This window comes from Anopheles stephensi, chromosome 2, assembly GCF_013141755.1.
Source record: "Anopheles stephensi strain Indian chromosome 2, UCI_ANSTEP_V1.0, whole genome shotgun sequence".
NCBI classification, from domain to species: Eukaryota; Metazoa; Arthropoda; class Insecta; order Diptera; family Culicidae; genus Anopheles; species Anopheles stephensi.
Genome location: NC_050202.1, coordinates 92,941,370 through 92,964,770, shown reverse-complemented (window position 1 = coordinate 92,964,770; position 23,401 = coordinate 92,941,370). Strand labels below are relative to the sequence as shown.

General features: G+C 45.8%; 1 protein-coding gene and 1 long non-coding RNA gene across 2 annotated transcripts in view; both read right to left on the bottom strand.

Annotated features, from left to right (window-relative positions):
• The window catches only part of LOC118517523 (nuclear pore complex protein Nup88), a 49,535-nt gene that overhangs the window by 16,510 nt on the left and 9,624 nt on the right, over positions 1-23,401 (bottom strand). Inside the window, exon 2 of the mRNA XM_036063752.1 lies at positions 16,891-17,060. Within this exon, the coding sequence (XP_035919645.1) occupies positions 16,891-17,060 (170 nt within the window). The remainder of the gene's footprint in view (positions 1-16,890; positions 17,061-23,401) is intronic.
• LOC118517552 lies at positions 7,952-16,519 on the bottom strand. The gene is made up of 2 exons (XR_004908326.1): positions 9,863-16,519; positions 7,952-9,739 (listed from the first exon to the last, which is right to left on the bottom strand). It is a non-coding gene; the product is annotated as an uncharacterized LOC118517552 (long non-coding RNA).

Sequence of the window (23,401 nt, the reverse complement as noted above, 5' to 3'; positions counted from 1 at the left end):
TTGAGAATTAATCTAATTATTCGAAGGTGTTACAAATTTTCCGAAAATATTCCCCATTATCGTTGCGTTAATGGCGTTTGTTAGCGCACGCTCGCAACAACAGTGCGGCGCTCAATGATGCCCTCGGGGAGGCCCATACCACAACCCCGTTTCGACGGAAAGTGGAATTGAAACACAGCGAAAAAAGGGGTTGAGAGCTGCAGGCTCCCTGTGTGGCGGCAATAGGCCGTCCGGGTTTTGCTTCTGGTGTCTAATATTTATTTGTGGACGAGCCAGTTTCCCTGCAAAAAACGCTCGCTGGCACCGTCCATTACCCATAAAGGAAGAAATCGGTCTCCTTGCAAGGTGTTTGAGAGATGGGATCCTTCTAAAGCACCAGGGTGGATGGTGAGCGATCGGTGTGTTACAGTGGGAGGAAGAGTTAATGCGATCTTAACACCGCCCAGGCGAGAACGGCTTGAAGTAAACGTCACCAAAAGTCGTCGGATGGCGTAAGCATTTCCTCGTCGTACCGCTGGCGTACCGTTCCTTTTGGGAGATTAGATTGCGTTCCGTGTTGCGGTACGTGAGACAATTTGCAGAACTTGCTTTCAGCACACTAATGGCTCACAGAGATTGGGTACGGAGCAAGGTTACCAGAGTTGTGCCAACCATTGCCATTGAAGGATATTTACGTGTTGCTGGCTTGCAAACACTAATGATAATAGGTGCGTGTGCAAACGAAGGGATATTATTATTTCGATAAATTGACATTTTTCACCCTGTTTTTAGTGCTCCCGGTAAAGGATTAGTGCTCGATTCTCATCAGTATACAAAAAAGGCTGTAGGGGCGTTAATGCATGCAAGAAGCAATAGACTTGATGCTTTGGCGATAAATTTCGTAAAGCTATCTGTTCAAGGCGGTACTAACCAATCGATCTATGTTTTACAAGATCACGACCTTCGAAAGGGAAGGAAGAAATCGTAGAAAATGTAAACCATATTTACAGTTCACCTTTTTCCGTGTCCAATCTTCAATGACGAGACTTTCTTAACGAGGACATACTGAGTTCGAATAACCGAAGAGAAGTTTGGTCAACTGATGGAAAATGATCCATGGAAGTCCGATTGATTCGTAAGAAAGATTTTTGACATTAACATCATATCGAAGTAACCATCGTTAAGGCTGATATCGTCTTAAAATATTTAAAATGCGTAAGCTCGTTAATAAAATCTGTGAGAAGCCACGCAAATGGATAGGAGAATCACATCAATTGCTGGTCCGCACACGATTGCACAATGTAAGAACCTGCTTTACGTCTTTTAAGATGAACCCCTTGTTTTCGGGCGCAACAGTGGCGAAAGTTTCAGAACAAAAGGTCTGTTAGACGAAATTGGGCGGCGAGTACAATTAACTAAACTTCCACCGGGAAACAGCTTTTGCGTTAAATACCGCATGTTTTGTAACAGGCACTAGGCTATAAAGAAGGAAAACTTGTTATCAAACTTTTGTCCGGTTGCGCTTTTTGTGCCTGTCCTTTTTTCAGCGTTCTGCAGAAATTCACCTTGTAGTGTTGCAGAACGGAGGATGCAATCTTTTACGCTACCGAACTCAGCCACCCTTCATCAACCTGGATGGATGGTAATTCCCTGGCACCGAGATGATTTACTGGACGGCTGGAAGTAGGTATGGCGGTCATTTCTGAAGCAAAGATCGTAATGAAAAGTCTTTCCACCATTGAGAATTTGGATGCATCCAAAAATCGACTAGAATAGAAACACGAACTATAGTAGTTGGTAGCTTCGGTGGTAGTTGTTTGAACCGAAGATAACCGAGCAGAAGATTTCCAAATTTTGTCATTCTTTTTTTTGGAAATCTCCCACTCAGACTCCTCAAAAAGCATTTCCACTTGTGCAGTAGTAGCCCACTGTTTCAAAAGATTCATAGCTACATTCGAGCGCAGTACGGGAGGATGAGAAAAAGTGTCAGAGTAAGGGATGCTGGCAGGCAGGACATTCTTGTCCTTCGATACGGTAGTATTATCACAGAAAAGAGCTCGGAATGTGTGAGAGCACGGTCCGGGGCAGGTGAAGTCACCACTGTGCAGTGTAAGACAGTGTGCTGCAGTACAGTGAGGGTAGTAAGATGGTGCTCGCTTGCTGGAAGAGAAATTTATTGAAGGTAAAAAGTTTGGCTAATAATTTGCATTTTATATTTTCCGTCTCTACTTGAGTTTGGCGGAGCTTCGTTTCGTCGGCCAAGAGCGAGGTGAGGTAAAATCAAATGGATTTTGTGTTTCGTTCGGAAAATGAGACAAATTTGTAGAAATGGGAAGGAACACTGGTCGACGATAAAAATAAGAGACAAATATATACGACCAGCTCGATCACGGCGGAAGCACAAAGAAATATGTTGGTGGGTGAATGGGAGTATGACAATTGTCTTACTCGTAAGGTTCCAAGTTCTTTATCGAAGCTGTTGCGGACTGCAAGCAAGGGAAGTAAATTATGCTCTTCTAAACAAGATTACAGTCCAGATGTCCATGGAAGCTATCCCCGGCACCATGCCCAACGAATGGTGTATTGGGAAAGTGAACCAGGAAACGTAAATCAGCATCTATTCCGATCCGGTGAAGTCTTCCAGAGGTTTTCCCTTTCTTTCTGGCAGATTTTGATTGGAACAATCAGCTCTCTTTTTGTGTGGCAAATAAAAAGCCAAACAACGTCGAAGAAAACGCAGTTTAAACGCACATGCACCACAGTAAGGTCCTCCGGGAGCCAATTTGCGTACAAATATATTCAGATTGCAGTGAAAAGGAGGTGGCATTTTGGAGGTACCTTCATTTGTGTACTGCTCCAAACCGTTGCGCCTGCACTGGCCGTAGAACCGAGGGAGTGGGATGACAAAGCAACAGACTCTTCTTCCCCTTGCTGTCCCCGGGAAAATCTTTCTCTCCAGCTAGTAGTTGTGGGGCAGATACCTGCATTTCCGCAATTATAATTTCAACGGGTTTGTTTCCGGTCCGTGCGGGAAAGAAGCCATCATAGTCATCATCACCGCCTCCACCGTACCACACCACCCATCATCCTCCGCTTCCAACAACTTCATCATCACCATCGAAAATTGTTGAAAAGGAATATAATACAAGCAATAATAATAATATGATATTTCATTCTCATTTGCTTCAGCGACCCAAATGAAGGTTGGACCTTTATTTAGCTGGTTTAGTTTAGCCTCTCGCAGAGCTGGACGCACATCGAGCACAGTTAGTGTCTAGTGCGATGATGCAGGATGTTTCGAAAATGAGCGAGCCATCAACAGGAAGGCAAAGCTTGTAGCAAAAAAAAAAAAAGCCAGCGCCACCGTTTGATGATAACCGGGAGGAAGTGGTTGTACGGCATAATAAATACATCGTTTCGGTTGGATGGAAGCAAGGACGTTCGGGTTTTGGGCTAGAATGTTGCTACTATCAGCACCATCCACCGTTCAACACGGATGACGTAAGGCAGTGGGAGACACAGGTCGGTTGAATTCGCGAAAAACTGCTTTCTTCACCAAGCGCTTTACACACTCCTCGCCACCCTTACCGTCCTATCTTCATCGCTGGCAAGTTTGCTCATTCGAAGCAGATCATCCATTTGGTCCGTAAAACGCAGGTCAGAATGTTGCAGCAAGAGACAGTTGGAGCAGGTCCAGTCGGGAGGTTACAGTCGGAAGCTCCTACTCTTTGCACATTACCTGAAGATCGAAATGAAACAACGAACGAAACCAGGCAGCAGTTCCAGGCGGCATCCGGTCACAATCCGGAATAGCGCAAAAGTCGGGAGCAAATTTTCTAGTTAAATTAATTGTAAATTTCGCAATTATTATTTTGCGGTGAGGTAAATTAAATATCATATAATTTCATAGCTTCTGGTCGGTTTGGCGCCGCGAGAAACAGGGAACCAGCATCCCAGCGAACCGGCGAGTCAACGAATGTGATTCCGACCCGTCTGCTTGGGTCGGGTGGAAATGTGTTTTACCAAACGTATCTGGGACCATCGTTATTGCTGCTAGTTCTGCCCACGGATGTATAGTGTTTGGGAGTCTGTGTACCTGCTGCTGGCGAGCGCTTCTACCATCTGGTAATGTTCAAGTTAAGGCTGAAGGGAGAAATCGCTTTGGACAAACTGCGTACGTAGTTGCAGCGGAAATGTTGTAGTTCTTTCACATCGAGGTTTACGAAGCTATTGGCGGTGTTATATTGTAAAAATTAACCTTGAAGTTAATATCAGCAGAAGTTTGCATTCAGCTGGAAGATCAATACATAAAATGAGAATTGAAGTTAACAACATCCCAAAAACGCTAAAACAAATGTCTTGCACTTTTCATCAATCATGGTTCCCCTTAGCCATAGTTCCTCCTGCAAGAAGCATATCTTAGAATGAACAATGACAAAGTGCATTATCATTGTCGCCAAGAATAGCCGGAAATATCTGACTCTATTCCTAGGTACGAAAAAAGAGGAGCAAGTAATCTAACGCCGATTTAGGCGAGTGGCAGCACATGAGGCGAAGCGTTACACTCGAAAGAAATCTTTGTACTTTGAGACTTTGAGTTCCGCCAGAAAGATGGCCATCTTTTGTTTCGACCACGAATAAATTTGTCTTATCTTGCATCCGGGTTGCTTCAGCTACCGGAATTTCCAAACCTTTCCAGGGTTTTGCCTCCACTGTGAAGATCCTAAGATAGAACGAGGAGTACGTCAGTCGGTTTCAGGTGGTTCCTTGGGTTGGGAGTGAGAAGCTCTCCACTCTGCCCAACTCTCAGAGGCTCCAGTATTGCAGTCAGGGTTTTATTAACTCTTTTAATTTTATGACCATTTACTTCCGTTTCCTACCGGTACGATTCCAGCGACCGAGAAGAAGTTTATCCTGTGGAGGGCCGTGGATCCGCATTTCAAAAGCGCAACATCGTACGATGGCGCGAAGCAGGGATGGCCAGAGTCAAATGAAGTAGTGTTAAAGGGGTTGACTTTTGCACGGCGTAGAGTACTTGCTGGCAGTCCATTCTACGTGTGTGTGTGTAGGGATATCGCGCAACAGTGCGCTGTGGTGGGGAGATTTTTGAAAAATAATTTTAGATTTTTATTGAACCTCTTCGTCGCGGCAGGCGTTTCCTTCTTTACGCAACCAGTCACCGCAGCAGTGGTGGTGGTGGTGGTGGTGGTTGTGCACTTAGTTGTCTCCTTATTATTTGCACTGATGCGAAATTAAAACCATACCAACCGTGCGTACAATTTAGCGCACATTCAAATACTCATGTCGTGCCGTGTTGCGTTCCGATAGGTGGTTAGAAGGCATATTTTAATTAATATCCTACCAAGCCCCAAATGCTGTGATGTCTCCAGGTGTGCATGGAGCAAAATCGGATAGATAGACGTTTTGCAATAGTAACGAGGACTGGGCGAGCAAAACCATATTTACCGACGCCAGCTAGCTACCAAACCAACCACGATCACACACGCGATCAAAGACGATAGGCGCCGGAAAGGATTTCGCGCTCTTCAGCGGTTACTATCGTCGTATTCCAAATTAAACACCTGGTCGGGAAATAGGTAGTGTAACGCAAGGTGCAAAAATATTAAATTACACAATGCCGCACAAACTATGTTTGCGGTTCAATGATTAAACGTTACGAGAGCGTCCGCGGAACGCAGTGTATGTTTGCTGTGTGACATAAGGTTAAGATCTCTTAACAAATCCCATTACATCTGATGCACTGTTCTAATATAATTTTTTAAATTAATGTTTCATTGAATTATTTGTACAAAATCTTAGGAGCGCCTATCGTAAAGCATAAGCCAACTCATCTAATTTGGAAGATAGCCCCCAGCCTAGATCCTAAAATTACATTTTTGTCCTATTTTCAAGACTCTCGATGTTGCTCTGACCATTTCACACTAAAAACCCTCACTGCCAGTGCTGGAAGATAATCTTCTTGTTGATCGTAAAAACTCATCCACGGGAAAGAATAGATGTGCAGAAATGGCCCCGAAAAAAAGGTGCACCAGGAAGGTTTATTTGCAGGGTGAGGCTGAAAAAGGCCACTTGAGCTCCATCAATCAGCTGCGCTAAGTCCGCTGAAATATGATTGCATGGATAGGGACGGCACGATATGGATGGTCCAGGCACGAATGTTAGGATCCTCTCTCATTCCTTCGTACCCACTTACGGGCAAAATAGCGAACAAGTACAAAGCTGCATTCTGGAATAATCTAAATTCCCGAAATAACGACAGAGGAAGCACACATACACACACACGCACATACTAGCTAGGTTTGGTCGGGCCCTTCAATTCGCTCCGCCTTCCCATTGCCGCTGAAAGGATTAACAAAAATTCACATATTTATGGTCTTGTTCAAAGTCATTCTCGACCTTCCCGTTTTTTTTTGCGGTGAGCCCAAACTCGTAGAATGCGAGGCAGGAGGAGAGAGGTGACGGTGACGGGGATGGTAAAAGAAAGAGCAAACGAAGGATGATCCGTGGCGTAAGGTGTACGTTCCGGTACGGCTTCTCACAATGTTGCATTTTTTATTCATGTCCTATTCAACATTACCACCGATCTGGTGGCGCGGTCGGGCCGATTTAATGTGCTGGGCGGACACAGAGGCAGTCGGGATGCGCTGCACTTGCTTTGTAGATGAATTTTTTCCAAGTCCTCCGGGATCAAACTCCACCAGGGCAGCATTCTTTTTCGGTGTGGATGCAGCACGCTAAAACCGAAGAGATTCATGACGTCGATTACACGAATTTGCTTATGCATAGGCACGACCTGATGGGGGAGAAACACACCCAGAAAAAAAAAATCCAATCCCTCCCGGTACTCTGATTTTGGAGGATTTCCTTGTAATGGCCCACCGGAAAAAAGGGTTGTCAACCCGATAGCCATGCACACCGCATGGCCAGGAGTGATTAGCTAACCGAAGAAGCAAGAGCGTCACAGTGAAAGGACACAGAAAAAATTGATTCCAGTTTTGATTGGCCCCGGTTTTTACGAGTGCCGACGCTTAACAGATTTTATGTCCTTTATGAACAATAATAAATTAAATAGAATAAGAAAAGCCTTGGCCGACAGACAGTGCGCTCGAAACAAAGGGCCCGCGCGTACGCTCGAACGATGTGGGTACGCACCAACTGTCCAATATTTTAGGGCGTACCCCTTTGTTGACAGAACGTGTCGGCCAAATAGTTGCCACCGAAGAACTTGTACATCTTTCATCGGGGTTTTGTATTATTTATTTATTCAGGGCACTTTCTCCTCCGCCAAAACCACCTCCAGGATCAAACTTCCTGCTTTGCTCATTTCGCCTATGTGCCGGGGTTTGGGGACAGGATTTCGGCTGATTTGAGATCATCACCATAAATCACGAATCCTGTTGCGGCTCTTACGCCTTGCTACCGATGCAGGAGGCGCGTCGGGCCCAGTGAAGAGCCATCCAAGGTGCCCTCAAAATGGCTACGAAGCAGATTAAAAAAATGAAACAAATGCATTAAGAGTAACAGCGCGGCCGGGGCAGAGAGAAACGAGATCGCCGCAAGGGTCGCCGTGTCAGTAAAGGTAGTTCCTCTAAAACACTGATTCCGGTGCGATTTCATCACTCAAATTTCGCTACTTTCGCTCATTGCACTTTTCACAGGAGCGACAAGGAGGAGAAGGACGGTGGCCGTGTGGTCGTAGTGGTTGGGGTAATTCAAAGGGTGGCACGCAGATGAACAATTTTATAGGGTCAGTTTTTATGAGCACATAAAATACAGTATTCACGAAGCCCTGTGCTCGCTCAGCTTCCCCATTAGGCTTCCCTGTCATGATTAACAAACGGTTTTTACTCGTGTCCTCTACTCGGTGCTTTGCGTGAGATGCCCAGAAGCCAGAAATCGACGGGGATTATCAATGTTCAAACTAAAATTCGCACGCAAACACACACTCATACACATTTCTATATGCCCTTTTTTATTAAAATCCTGAACTTAACAGAACGCATCACATTTCGTAGAAATTGTTGAATTTGTAAATACTAGTTAAAAAAGGAAAGTAACAGAGCAAATCCCATACAATGTACAAGGCACTGCGCCCCGTATATATTCAGGACATATTCTCGTGGACAACTAAAACTTCCCATAGTGAACCCCTTTTTTTTTTAAGCCGACGGAATTTGGACGCAAATCGGTGCGAACCGGAATCGAGGGTGACATTGAAGGTGAACGCAGCTTTTCGCGTTTGCTTTATGGGGTCGGCGGCAAGTGAACGTGGCTCTCCCACAAGTGGGCTGTTTGTTTTCCTTTTTTTTGGTCACCACTATTGCTGAAGGCCATTTTCCGGATTGTGTTCTCCTCAACGCAGTGAGGGCTGAGGGACGAATCTTTGCCGCCGTGGCCGTCACCGACGCCGTCATCCTTGCCGTGCGCGTTTTATGTGTGTAAATTGCATGTAATTTTTCCTTGTCGTGTTTCTTGGAGATAATTTTTTGTATACTATCGTTTCATCTTTGTCCCTCTGGTCGCTTCGTCGCAAGCTCGATACTTCTGCTGCTGGTGTCGATTTTTTATCCGTTCGGTGACGGTCCTTCGAAAAAGATGTGATTTTTTATGTTTTTCAATTTGAACCGGCTTGTTTGAACCCTTTCGCGGAGATTTTATTTTATTGTTTTGGTTCCCAGTCCTCACCGTTCGCTTGCAGCGTCACTTTTTCCCGAATTTGTCATTTCAGGCAACGGGAACAGGCATAAACGTGGTAGGCGGCACATGGATTGTAATTAATTAGCCTCTGCGTGACATGAGGGTGACTGAATAGATGAAAAAAAAAAAGATAAAATGATAAGGGAAAGGACACAATCCTTTCGATCGTGGGGTAATCTTTAAAAGACACGTCACTTTGGTAAACGAAGCGTAAAATCAAAGAAGCATAACCGAAGGCACTTAGACTCCGTTGGAAATTATGCAATCTCCGCCTTACCAACATATGGCATGCAAATTTCGTACAATTTTCACTTGTATCGCTTGCACCTTCATCACTGACATTTTACATTTTACAAAATAAATAATATCCATATTCCACGTTTTGACACAAAAATTACGCTCCAAATCGCACAAGAAAGGCGAACACGTCCGAAAACATATTGCAGGCAGTTAATCTTAGAATCTCGCCAGCAATACGGTCTCGGTGGAGCAGATTGGCAAAAGGTTTTAATTTATGCGTACCACTGTATGCGGACGAATCGTCATCAATCGTCGTCAGTCAATGGCGCCTCCTTTCCGGCCGTTCCCGAAGGACTCTAAACTTTTGGAGGCCGATCCGGCGAGGATATCTCGTCCAAAATCGACTTCAAGGAAGAGAAGAAGACGAAAGTCGCCTAAGAAAACGCATCAAACATCGAAACCATCGTGTGGGAAGAAGTCCACAGTAGGTTGACTAAATCCTCTGGACGATTATAATGACCATTTGTGAATCGGGGACCGAGGAAGCGCGTGGACGTGTGCGGATGCGGGTGTGGTTTGCGGTTGCGTCGTACGTTGTATTACATCCACTGTCCGTTATTTGTTATAATTAAACGAAAATATTATTTTTAATTAGCGGCCCTGGGAGAAGAAAAGGGGTCCTGTGTGGCTGTCGCGGGCGCGGTCCGGTTTCATTTATCTTTGAATTTTAAGCCACCAGTTCTTCAACTTGTCGTGTCCCGTTTTCCTGTCGGTTTTCATCCTTCGAATCACGAAAGCGTCCCTTGGCGGCAGGGAGTGGTCGGGACGGCGAAGGGTGTGATGTGGCAAAAGAGAGAGAGAGAGAGAGAGAGCGAGCGAAAAAAACGATGAAATAACTCAAAGAAACCTACTCACTTTTTCTTACATGTCCAAACGGCCACCTTGAGGGAACAGCGCGCGCGTTGGAAAAGTATGAGGTCCCGTGTGTATGAGCTAGCCGTTGAAATCCGCGCCGGTGACAAGCTACATATACGCACACGCACACACATGTGAAAAGTCAGGAAAAAGTTTGACTGATGGATAAAAATTTGAATATGATTTCCATCTTCCAGCTCACCTAAACCCCAATCCCGCGCTGCACAGTTGATCCCACATTAGAAGAATTTTCCACCTAGCAGGGATCGTAGGCCGGGGCAGATGATGGTGAAAATCTTGTGCGATATTCGCGCCTGAACGACGCAGTCGAAAAGAAATGAGTTCGCAGATCCGTGACATTATTTTTAATTTAAAGTTTTGTCGTTTGGTAATCATAGATTAGAGATTTGGCTTCCGTCGTGCCGTTCTGAAGTTCCCACCTTCCAACCGTCCCGTTTCCTGTCGTGTTTCTTCGTCCCCGCGGAGATGGGTTTACGGCCCCGAAGGAAAAGGTCTCGCGAATCGTTTCTTTTGATCTTTTACCAGTCAAACTCCCGGTGACCCGGCCGAAGCCAACCCGGTGTGTCGAGCCGAACCCACAAAATCACATTTTCCACGCATATGATACACGCGACATCACACACGCATCAGCATCTACCACCAGCGTCAGGGAGATCGCAGATGGAACAGGGCGAGAACAATTTCATGTTTACAAATGACTTCTTTTCACCCTGCGGGAAGAAGATTTTTAATTGAATCCTATTTTTCTCTCGCAGTGTCCTTGTTTGTCTACGTGGCAGCAGCGCGGCGGATCGACAATGGCAACGGCAAGGAATAGGTGTATCGTGTTTGATAAAATGCCCACCCGCGTCGTGTGCCAGGACGTTTCACGTGTCGCCTCTGAACTGATCATTTTTCTGACAAGATTCCTGCATGCGTGAGCGTTCTCGTTTGCAGAACAAAATAAAAGGGTAAGACGCCGCAAGCAGCAGGAAGGAAGGAGGTCACACGATTCACGTGAGTTTTTACAGGTTTTTCCTGTGGAGATAAGACGCGTGCTTTCCGCGGAATGTAAAAAATGGCAAAAGCTTGACAGAAATTCTTTCCACCTTCAGTTACAGTTCGGAAAACCTGAGTCGCACATGACACGGGGTGTGTCAGCGAATGAACGGGCCGGGGCCGGGGTAGTTATCACTTATCAAAAGCGAAAACAAGCGTAGCATGAATTTTGAAGGTGATTATCGCTCGGTTGATGGTTGAATCTGTCAAAACACGACCGGTGAAAAGGTAGAAAGGTACGACCGGCTCGAAAAGGCTTGGGCAAGGTGACAAAGGCTTAGTGGAGAAGCCTTTAAAAATTTATTAAAAACTCCTGCCAGTACACAGAACAGGGGGACCGGAAGTGAGGAGACGGAGTGAAGATGCCACCTCGACGACCCGTTATTATCACGAGCAAAAGGGTTAACGCTGGCTGGCTGGAGGTTGCCATCAGTGGTGCGCGGTGATGGGCCTTAATGCTGCCAATGGCATCGATGTTTGGTGGTGGCTTCTTCACTCGCGCCAAACGATACATGTACACGGTGCTTTAGCGGATGCCGGATGTCAGGTGGAAGGGCCACGTGGTAGTAAATGCTTTCATTTTGCTTTCATGCTATTCACCCGCATTTTACGCGTGAGTGGAGAGTGATGTCGAACGAAGAGTGAAATGATGTTTTTGGCCGAGGAAGTGATGCTGATAACGAAAGATGAGGACGATTACTCCTATGTCCTTTCGATGAGCATGATCTCGGTATGGGTGTGTGTGCCATTCGTACTAATACTGGTCCGTTGTTTCATTACATTAGCATATTATTAGTATGTTGGCCTTTATGCATTGGCTGAACGCGTTAACTGAGCCTTCAGCTGTATCTGGTAACGAACTCTTGCCACTATAGGAGGTGCTCTCATTCTTAGAGAATAAGAGTAAAACCTGTGCATGGAGTTTATTTTTTCCTTTTTGTCTCAGATTATGGTAACAAACTCTTAAAGCATGATTTCGCGGTACCGGGTTCGCGCAAGGCGGACAGAAATAATCGCAAACTGGTGCCGAGCATCGTGACCGGTGTAGAGGGTAGTGTGGCGAACAATTTGGAATATAAATTTCAAACTGAACACATTAGTTAGCGAAGTTTTAAGTCAGGTAAAGACATTATTATAATTCATGTCACTTTGTGAGGAGCCATCCGCTAGCAACGGTAGAAAGAAAAGAGAGAGGGGGCAGCTTTTTTCGGTGTTTTATACCGTTTTTAAAGGATACTCCATAGGTTCGCTTCGCACAGGGACCCAGGCCACTCGCGTAAGAAAGCCAACGCCCCGGAAGCGAAGGATCCAGGTTCAAGGAAATCAGCGTTCATATGGCACCAGCCTGACCAGCCTGGAGTAGCGGAGCACATTGCTTTACGAATAAGGTTGAGCATGGGGGAAAAAATAAAAACGAAGGACAAAATATCTGCAGTGAAAGGCAGCAACAGCAGCTAGTTATAAAAATATGCGACACCGTTTGTGTTTAATTGCGCATCGTGACGCACCGTGGGGAATTCGCGATACACGCGGAATTCCGAGAAACCCATACGGCTTTCGTCCTTAAAAATTCAATCCAGTCCATGCGAGGGCCGGAGTGCGGTTTAGAACACCGCCGAGGCTGAAACCTTTCCGTTTAATATGATTTCGTTACTTGTGGTGGTAGCAGGAAATAAATATTTATACTAGGCACAGTTAGGCCCGAACGACCGGATAACCGACGAACTGCGTGAGATGATGGCTTTTAATCGCTTTTTAATGGCGCTGCATCAGCGAGTGTGGTGTTTTTTGATTTATTTGAACACAGCCGATCCGCTGACTGCAGCCCTGCGACTCTCCATCGCCTTCGCTCCAACAGCTCGGCCGCAAAGCATGTTTGCGTTGGAAAAGAAATGGGAAGTAGCTAGATTGTGCCACACGGACGACCATGGGACCCTTTTCTCGTGGCGTGGAATTGGCACGAAATTGGCCTTGCTTCAACACATGTAGCCCAGCGCAGCGGCTACTACCTGCCACGAATGCGAAAGAGATTTTTCGGGAATCAAAGAAAAACTTCCATTACGTTTGATCATCATGATCCTTTCATTTTGGGCGGATTTGTGCGGCCGGGACCTTAGTGAAGGTGGGTTATCGTTTGAAATAGGAACCCATCGGCAGCGGACCCCATACCCTGGCCATGACTGTCTAATGCGAACAGGACCCCGCCGACCGGGACGCTCGCCGCCAGTGTGCAAACGAAAGGTTACTTACGATTTTTACGGACTTGCGATAAATGGACATAAATTATACTTGCCCAAAGGAAAGTCTCGGTACGGGCGCGGGCGAAAATCAAGGGTTGAGGTGAGGTAAATGAACAAAAAAAAAAATGGAAGAAACAAAACTCATGCATGGCGCGTACCTAAGCCGTACATTATGGGCGGACAAATAAAATGTAATAAAATATTAAAAGGATTCTCGCTATTCTCCCTCCACAATCCGCCCAATACCCCCATCGTTGCATTTCCCGGCATACCCAAAAACTCCCTACACCAAAGGGTTTTTGGGGGAAACGATTTTCGGCTTCGGGAGACTTTTTTCTTCTTCCTTGGTGGTGCTGCGGCTGCAACACTCACGGTCGGCACCATCGTCATGGATCCTTTTCCGCTGGACCAAAGGACCAATTCAAGCAAAAGGGATCCACGCACGACGGTGCCGCCGCCGTACATTGCAAACATGGCTAGGGTCCGGTCAGTCCGCGCACACATATCCACTCCGTATCTTTCCACCTAATATATTTGCTTTGATTAAATAATTAAGCGAACGTAACTTTGGGTTCCGCTTCTTTGATGGGTGCATGAGGATACCAGGGGGGAAGGGAGGTCCTGTCGGTAGGACAGGACGGTAACCCGAGAAAACCTCGCGCTTGAACACGCTCTGCTGGAACGGTGTGGACCGGCGAGCCGAAACCTTCGCGAAAATTATAATAATCACTTTCAGATTCCTAATGGATTCATTTGCAGAACACCGGTGCTTCTTCATGGGCAGCAGTCGCTTCTGAACCGAGTTTACCAGTGTCCGTGTTTCTGCGCTGGACACACGTGGTCGCCGGCGCTTATCGCTTTGGTTTTTGGATTGGATGGTTGCAAAAATTTACCTAACCTTCCCCCTAAAAGACGAGTACACGTGTGCGCGCGTATTGTACCTGGGAGAGGAGGACACCCCGAGCAATATCAGATACAGTTCGCCTGGCAAGGTATGGTAGCGTGCATTTAGGACTAGCGTCCAAAATTCGTGTCCTTTCGGGATGTTTTTCATTCGTTTTATCCGTAAGAAATAAAAGATTATCCTATGCAACAACATAAATACGCTATGAATATGGAACGGATGGGGCTGAGTGTTCGATGTCATTTGGAAAACTGTTGTAGCTTGCATACCAATGGTCACAGTTTGAAGATACAAGTCTATTTTACAAGTTTTACAAAAGCAAGTGAAAAATGACGTTGTCCTTATTAAAATCTTGCACTAAAGCAGTACAATCTCATCGATATTAAAGGTCGCATGTGTTTGCAACACAAACTTATAGAATTCCAGAAATCTCGCCAAGGTCCATGCCCATCACCTTGGCATGATCCTGATTCCTCAAAGCAGGGTAAAGCTCTCGATCCAGTTGGGGCCAAGGGGTACGGATTGTTGTAAAAATTTTATAATCTCTTAATAATAGCTATGCAGTAGTATTTTGCAGTTTGATATGCGGGAGAATAAATTTTGAAAGGAGGTTTGTGTGCAACTTCCCTCACCCGCCGGTTAGCGGTATGCACTGGCTGGGGATGAAAGTTGTATCTACGAATTCCCGAAAATCGAGCAAAATGATAGTCCTACAACGAACCATTTGGATGCGGCGTCGCGCAATAGACAACAGCAAGAGGTCTTGCAAACCAAACTATCTGCATGTCTGCTGCTCCTGTTCCTTTAAACGACACACGAGATTTGTGGTGGTAGTGTATTCATCGCCTAGATACTAAGGGACGGAAAAATTCAACCCAAACCAGAAGGAGGAACGTTATGTGTGTATGCAGTGTACATGGATTAAATCCAATACTCCGCGCGTTGTTCTCAGATGGCGAAATGGTAAACAGCCTCTATTTACCTTGGCCAAAGCAGGATTACGATTTTTCCGACTAGTCAATGAAGCAGCTAGTGGCTCTTGTACAGGATTTCAGGTTCAAACTAGGAGTTGGCATCTTTGATTCTTTCGTTTCCGTAACCATTTGACCAGACTTTTAGCCTAAACGTACTACTCTAAATTCATTCATTCATACTGAGTGTATGAGTGTGAGTGTGTATGTGTGAGTGATGTATAAGTGCATCACGGTCATAGCAATTTCAACACATATCCAATCATCCATGGCCCAGCATCAACATTCCGTGAGCGGCAAGTCAGGCTGTTAATGTTTTATTCAAATTCGTGCATTCGTGATCGGAGAAGTTTTAATTCCAATAGCAGCTAGCTATGCAATTATTTACCACCGACCGACCGATGGTAGTCAGTTCGCCACGGGAGGCCACGGGAAAACTGCCAGAGGGTGCGAGTTTGGGGTCCAAGTCAAATAGCTAAGAGTTTGTTTTTTGTTTTATTAGCTACCATGAACATGCAAAGGAGATGAGTGGAACCTCAGTGAAAAGCTTCTCCTCCGAAAAGCTAATCGTTCTTCGAGTCGATTATGACACAAATGAGTGCCGCCCCAGTATTAGTTTAGCAAAGTTGTGCCTTCCATACCCCTTGCTTCACCTGCCCGTTTCCACAGCGAGGGAAGAAAGCTAAGGACCATCCATCGGAAAAACGGCTCCAATTTTCACTGGCAAAGATCGGATTCGTTCGGAATGTTTTGGCAAGCGTTGGCGGCTGCAACCCCGACCCGCCGCCTCGACTGAACTTAATTTTCCCATATCGGATGTGCCTTTGTGATACACATCAGACGGCTCTCTTATGTACCGAACCGTGTACGTGTGTGTAGCTTTTGCTAGTTAAACATAGAAATCTAATTAAAATTAAATCAAATGAAATTTAGATGAACATTTTGGTGCGACCGGCACAAAACGCTTTGCAACTGAAACCGTCAAACGTGCCCCCGAACTCTCCGATTCTCGCTTGACGCTCGGCGAACGCACGGGCAACCGAGGCGGGAAGGCCTCTGCGAAACGGGAAGGCCGGCAAGGATTTGACTTTCGTTGTTTTTCTTTTGTCGAAAATGGTGTTTTACTTCCGAGCAATGTGTGGAGGGAGGCACAACGTTTGCTGCTGAATGTGAAACCAAACAAAAAGACGTAATTCAGTATCGGTAGAACCAGTGTTACGGAGGAGCGCGGTTGTGTACACGTGCGCGCGTGTGTGTGTGTGTGTGCACAAAGCGGGAGCTTCAGATCCGGCGCGGAAATCCTTTCGTTTCAAATTGTCTGGAACAAGATTTGCGCTAATCCTTTGCTCCTTCGGTGTACGGAACGGAGGAGCCGACTGTCACCTTCACTGTGTTCGAATGCGCGGCAGCGTTCGAGTACCAGCAGTTCGGAAAACTCTCGGCAATAAATAAAAATAAACAACTGAAAATTAAGTCCACTTGATTCTTATTAGGTATTAATTTTTGCTGGTTTGCGGAGGTTGTTTTAGTGGCCGTAAAGACGAACTCTTAACTTTCCCGAGCTTCCGGGCTTTCGCGTCCGGCGGGGCTCAGGTGGTGATGCTACACCGCCTACCAAAAAGGGTTGCGCCAGTGTTTTGTGGCCGCCATTTCGGTGGCCAGGAAGAAACTGGCCAAACTGGCAAGCAATTGTAACATCAGCGCGAAAGGAATTAATGTTATGGGTTTTCTATGCTAATTCTTGACGATGGTCACCACCCAGTCCCCGAACGTTTGCCACTATCAAATAAATGGTTCCCGAGTTTCGGATCCAATCTCTGGAGAACAAAGACCTCCAAGAGGCGAGAGAGAGAAGTATACTTACCGACAGATGATGCACTCCTTGCCGTTCTGGTACTGACCGTTGGGGCCCCAGCGCCGGGGTAATTCGATAATGGAGACACCCTTCGGACCGGCCAGCGCTAGAAACGTTCCGTCCGTGGACGGAAGTATCTTTTCCACCGTGAAGTTCTGCGGTGCCGATGGAATCAGCGTCTGTCGAAAAGAAAGCCAAAAGCAAATGGAAATACAGTTGAAAGAGTGGCATTTTGGGGAACACATACACACTTATAACGTTCACAAACAAATAAGCGTGGTTTTAGTAGGTTTTGGCAATTAAACTACGATTCAAGTTCGCTTGCAATCTTTACGCTCCCTCCAACTTTTCCAAACTTTCTTTCGCCCTTCGCTCGCTCACTCGTTGGCTGGCTCGTTCGTCCGCTGCCGTTATCGAAACAAGAGGTAGCAATAAAAATTTTGAATTATAACGACAAACTCACCCCGCCCGCACCAACAACCCCAGTCGACCTCAGTGGTCGTAATTCATTAATGAAGATCCTTTTTTCCACACAAGTACTGCGGCGCGGGATGATGATGTCTTGCCGTGGCAGTGGATGTTTCCTCATCTCCCTCAGGCCACAGGCTTGTCGACAGCAGCTGGGGAACATCGTCCCAATCGGGAGAAGGTTCCGAGTAGGTGAGCCGTTCGATAGGGCTTTTTTAATGTCGGCCCATAAATATGAATAATAGATACAGACTGGCTAATAAACTGTGGGTGTTCGAAAGTGGAGAAATTGTATATCGATGTGTTTAAAATTCTCGACCGTAGGCTGAGGATGTGTTCTCAAAAGGGAGCGCAAAAAATGTGAAAACGAGCACATTGTTGGAGAAAAATGGCGTCTAATTAAAGAATATTCAGAACGATTCAATTACGGAAAAAACGACGCTGTCCGGGGGTGTGTGCTAGATTTTGGCACCGAAGAGCAAGTAAGAGATGAACGAGCCGTGAAACATTTCGGCGTTTGCATACCATTAAAGATTGAAATATTGGAGCACATCTGTCAGGGTCGGAGGCGAGATTTTTTTTTTTTGTACGGAACTGACAGTTAAAATATGCGGTGAAAGTGTTTTTGATTGAAAAATGTTGCGTGGAAAAGCATGGAACTAATCCTGCAATGAAAAATGCTTCTGCAGCTCGGCGACACTTGAGACAATCAACTAAAGGTTTAACAAACCGAGCAAAATCAATATAGACTACCGGAACGATTGTAGTGCATGAAGATCGCACTGAAGCATCATGTCCATTAACTGATTATTTGTCCCATCTTCAGCAAAGTGGTGACTTGCACTCATCTAAAATATTTTAATAGTCGATTCAGCGATACAATCAAGACGATGGAAAGATGTCTTCGTTCGCGCAGCTATCTGGTGGCCTTATCTATTTTTTATCTTTAGCCACGTCTATCCGTTCATTTGCATGATGATTTTCGTCTTTCATTCCGTCACTGTCCCGTGTCCAAGCGTGCTGATGCCGGGGATGATTTTTCGCTCCTAACTCACGCTACTCCTGCCCCCTTTCCAGACGCGGATGTATTTTTCAGCTATATTAACATCTCCATTACCTTGTCGTTTTGGAAGAAAGAGGCAAAAGAAGAACACAGCCCCCCCGCGGTAAAGTAATCGGGCCTTGCTTCAGTCGACCTTACCAGCACTCTCCTCCCTTTGCTACACCAAAGCGACCATCGATTTATCTTACGCGAACTTCCGAAGCTCCGATATTGCCTCGTTTCAATTTGATGGAACCCGTGGAACTGTGGGTGAAATTACATTACCTTTAACGAACGGAACAATATAGGAAGAAAAAAACAGTCTTCAATCCAGAAGCTGCCTTAGAGCGGTTTTTCAGCGTTGTCCTTCCTTGCTAATGTCCCAAAGGCACCTTGCTTACCATCGCGAACCGAATACAAGGACCATTTCCCCTGGCAAAACAACAAAAAATTGATTTTAAATCCTCCGTTTTTTTTTAACTGGCTTGCGCGGGAATAGGTGCAACACGAAAAAAGGCCCATCAGAAATACAAGTAACTAGTGACTAAAGGCAAACGAAGGAGAAAAAAAAACCCAAAGATACGATATAAATAATGTATATACATTAGTCAATCTATTTGTGAATCCCTGTGGTGCCTGCCTTCGTTCGGCTGACATTAGGTGAGTTTACTTTACCTTGTTCTTGCGCGCCGTGGACGACAAAGACATAACAGTTAAGTGTCTATTTTTTAATTTTCCATTCACGCCAAGGAAGAAACACCAAAAAAAAACATGGAAGACCTTACGAAGGCAGTACATTGGTTCGCCTTCGGCTTTAGGCGACATTGCGCTGCGAAATGATGGCGAATCGAAATCGACCAGATAGCAGACGAGACAGCGCGGGAGGCCTCGCGAGACTTCAGGAAGCATTGCGCCAAAAAATGACAAACTTTCACCAATAATTTATGCATGGAGGTCAAAGCCGAGCCAATGGACGTTTGCTTGTACGGGGCAGATTTTCGTGGACTCTGCCTCCATAGTCCCTGGAGGAAGTGCCGGAAGGAAGCGAACGAAACATTTCATTCCATTTTTGGGCGTTTTCATTTCATTTCCTTCTAGAGAGACAAAAAAAGTCCTGAACGTCATTTTAATTTTGAAGGAAATACAGGATTTCACGAACACGAACAGCAGCATGCTCAACAAAAGCATGATTCATAATGAAATACGTTTTCATTTGACTTTGTACAACACGAGTCGTCGCAATTCCCCGAACGAGACGTAGCGTGACTTTTCGCAAAGTGAGCGAAATGGATTACCCAATATGCCGTGGGCTGCTCAGAGGAGATTTCAGAACAACTTTGATCAGCTGAATTTATAACAAGCACATTGATGACAGGAACGAGCTTTTCGTACCGGCATCGAAGTCACTCTAGCCCAAAATGTTATTATCCTTTCGAACTGGGGAGCATTCACAGAGCACTCTGCTGCGTTTGCGCTTGCAAGATTGAAAACCAATCGATCATTGATTTATTAGACTAGACTAGGTTTGGAGCACTCCACCGTTCTCTGGGAAACTCCCTCTCTGTTCTCTTAACTTTCTCCCAGAATGTTTCGAAAGTCACTCTACTACCAATCATGGGGCAGCATCCGAGTGGGTGCAAGCCGACACTTATCAGCGATTGGTTCAGACGTCGATTTTATGTCGTTTGATGTAGAGGAAGGACGATTTCGATCGATACTGTTCCGAAGGAGGCTCCCGTTCAGGACGAGGATGAAAGAACGAGCAAGAAGTATATTGCACGAGGGACGAAAGGTATCCCCAGTAGCGTTATGGATCTTGCGCTCTTGGGACTACATTTTTCGTCGATCGAAAAAAAAGGAATAAAAGGGTAAAAGGCGTCATTGGCGTTTTTGTTCCTGACATTGCGGACTTGCTTGATTGGTGGCTGCGCGACCCATGAAGTTTTGTATATTTGTTTCAAAAATTCAATAAATGACGATTCATCTGTCCTTTACCCTATTGGCTGTGATGCACCAAGATTGTTTTCCTAAAAAATCAAAGCTAAATCTGCTGCAACGTAAAACGAGAGCTGCAACTATACCGTGTTTCATTGGCGATAATCTTGCATTACATAGCGCCAACTAGTCCACCAAAAAGCAGAAGCAAAACAAAAATCCATTAAAAGACGAAAACAAACTCAGTGTATGATAAGCTGGCATGCTTATCGCCGTTTTCACAATTTCTCGGCTGCTGCTCGCGGCGAACATTGCACTGGAATTCATCTAACGAAACATCAGCTCCCATTAGCCGAGAAACAAGTTCACCTATCAGATTTTTTGTCAGAAGCATAATAGAACCGACCGATCCGGTACCGACTTCGCGAACCTCTCCCTTGCGTCCTCCGTTCGCTGTTACTCTATCCGGACCAAATCCATTTGGTGGTTACGAACGAAGGCGCCCACTCGGGCAGGTGAGTATGGTTTTTTTTATCATTAACAACCTATCGGAGGCGAGCGCAGGAAGAAGAAGGCCAGCTGGAAAGGAGGCCAGGAATCGGTCGCAAATTCAACCGTGGAGTGAGCCGCCTTCGGCTCTGGGGTCTATAATTTGCCTGCATAAACATATACGATCCCATTGTGCAGGGTTGCGCGCTGGCAGTAGTTTGGATGGGAACCGGGACAGGGCAGGGCATGTACCTCGAAACGAGAACCGAAGATACATGCCGGGGTGGATTCTGTTTTCGCTTGCCACGCTTAGCTCATTGCATGTTGGGCTGTTTGTCTGTGTGTGTGTATGTGTGTGTTCCCTGTGTATTAACCTGGAATTAAAAGTCTGCTTTCTTCGCCTTAAGGATAAGACATACAATTTTTATAATTCATCGCGATGGAAGATGCACAGCGGAAGGTGCAGCAACCGAGGCACAAAGTCCGTACAGCGAGCGATGTGAGAAGACAACGAGCCAGCCGGAGCAACATCCTCGGAAAAATGTTGCTCGGGATTTGCCCGGCCCTGGTTTTTTTATATAATCGTTTTCGTGACCATGCTTTGTCAGATAAGGCTGCTACCGCTAGAATCCATCGGATCACAATGTGGAGAAACGCGTGCAGCAAACGGAAAGCGAACTCATCAGTGCAGCCCGGTGCGAAGGAAGTGCACTATTCCTGACAAACCGTGTGCGTCCAAATGGTAAAGAGCCACCGGGCGCCTCCATCTGCCGGAATTCGTTTGTGACGAACGATTGTAGATCCCGCAGGTGGCGCTACTTTTCATCTTTATACGCCTCCGTGGAGGCGAACTGAAGCAAGAAATGTGTCCAATCCGGCATTTGGGTCGTGCATGTCGAGTCGTTGAGCCCGTTCCACCCAGCACAAATCTCGAAAATTATTTATTATAATACATACGCCCGCCTAATAAGGACTCGTTTGCTGATAAGCCGCTTCTCGCTCGGAGGGTTGGGAAATGAGCCACCAACCCCCCCATCGCCCGATATGAGCGGTATCATCCGATGGTCCCTAGGGTGGGACGGATGCATTTGGGTATGACACGAAAGAAAACCCTCATCAAGCGGCTGGTGCAGCGCAGGAGGATGGGCACAGATTTCGGTACACGCGTGTGTGGTGGGTGGAAAACGCATACTGGAGCTGGGGAGGAAAAAAAAAGAAACGAACAAGCAAGCAACAGGAAAGTAAGCGGAAAATTTGTTCACTTCATCCTTTTCCTTACGTTGCTTCTCCGCGGCCACTTCCCGCACCCTTCCGCCCACAAGGCAATGGCGCAACATAAAACAACCAGCATCAACATAATCATCACAAGCAGCATATCGTGCTTCGTCGTTCGTCTTTTGCCAGCGACAAAATTAACCTTCTTCAGCAACAATGTGTGCTGTGTGCTCGAAATGGATCCTGTGTGTGCTCCCGCAGGATGTGCCGGAACTGTTGGGGCTGACTCCCACCAGCGCCTCCTCAGCCCGTTCATGTTGTGATTATCCACGCTGAACATTCCCAATTAAAAATTTGTTTTTCTTTCCCAAAACAGAAAACAGCACCGGATGGTAACAGCGCACGAAAGGAACTGCTGAACCCTCGCCGAACGTTCGCCTGAGACATCTGCCCAACTCGTCAGCATCATCATATCGAAAAGAATGAACCGCGATGTTTCGGAATCATATATTAGATGCTATCGGGATTAGTACAGCACACTTTGCTGCGCTGAGCTCGAACTTTCGAGGCGAATGTTTGTGGCATCATTCTTCCTCCCGTCGCATGTTTGTACTGAATCACGCAAAAATAATAAGGAGCAAACATAAAATTGCATTTCAATTTCGTGAGAATAACACAAACCACGTTCCGTGGGAATCCATTAACGAGGATTGATACATCGTGTGGTCAATATTAACAAAGTAAGGATTCTTTGCAAAAAAGGGACATTAGATTCTACGCTCAACGTGAAGAAACGTGGTCATTTTAGGGTAAACTTTTCACTCTTCAAACTTGTCAATGCTGTCGATAAGTCATAAGTTTTACAGCTTCCAGTCAGCGTAAGTACTACAGTTCACTGACGTCGTCTAGTGTCGTAAAATGTTATGCCCGCCGCCGTTTCCATTGTAACGGGAGAAAAGAATTTGCAAAGGCATCAATTTTTACATCCAGACGAGGAAAGTAAACAGCAACATAACAATACTATAAACGATTGAATTGCAACATACAGAATTAGCTGAATGTGATCCAAATTCGGCAAGCAAGAAAAATAGAAACCCAGCACAAGAGCGCTGCACAGCATTGCGCCCCATAAAACTTTATTATGCATTTTACCATTTTCATCTATCCATACTCTAAGTCACGCGCACGGGAAAATGTGAGTCGCGCGTAGAAGCAGCAGTAGGAACGGTCGACAAGAAGTCCTGGTTTTGCTATGCGTAACCCTTTGGTTTTACTTGCTGGAGAAGGCAAGATTCTTCCTTTCCTCTCACGCTCTCTCTCTCTCTCTAGCTGGAATAGAACAACAATAGATATTGTTTCAATTACAAAGTA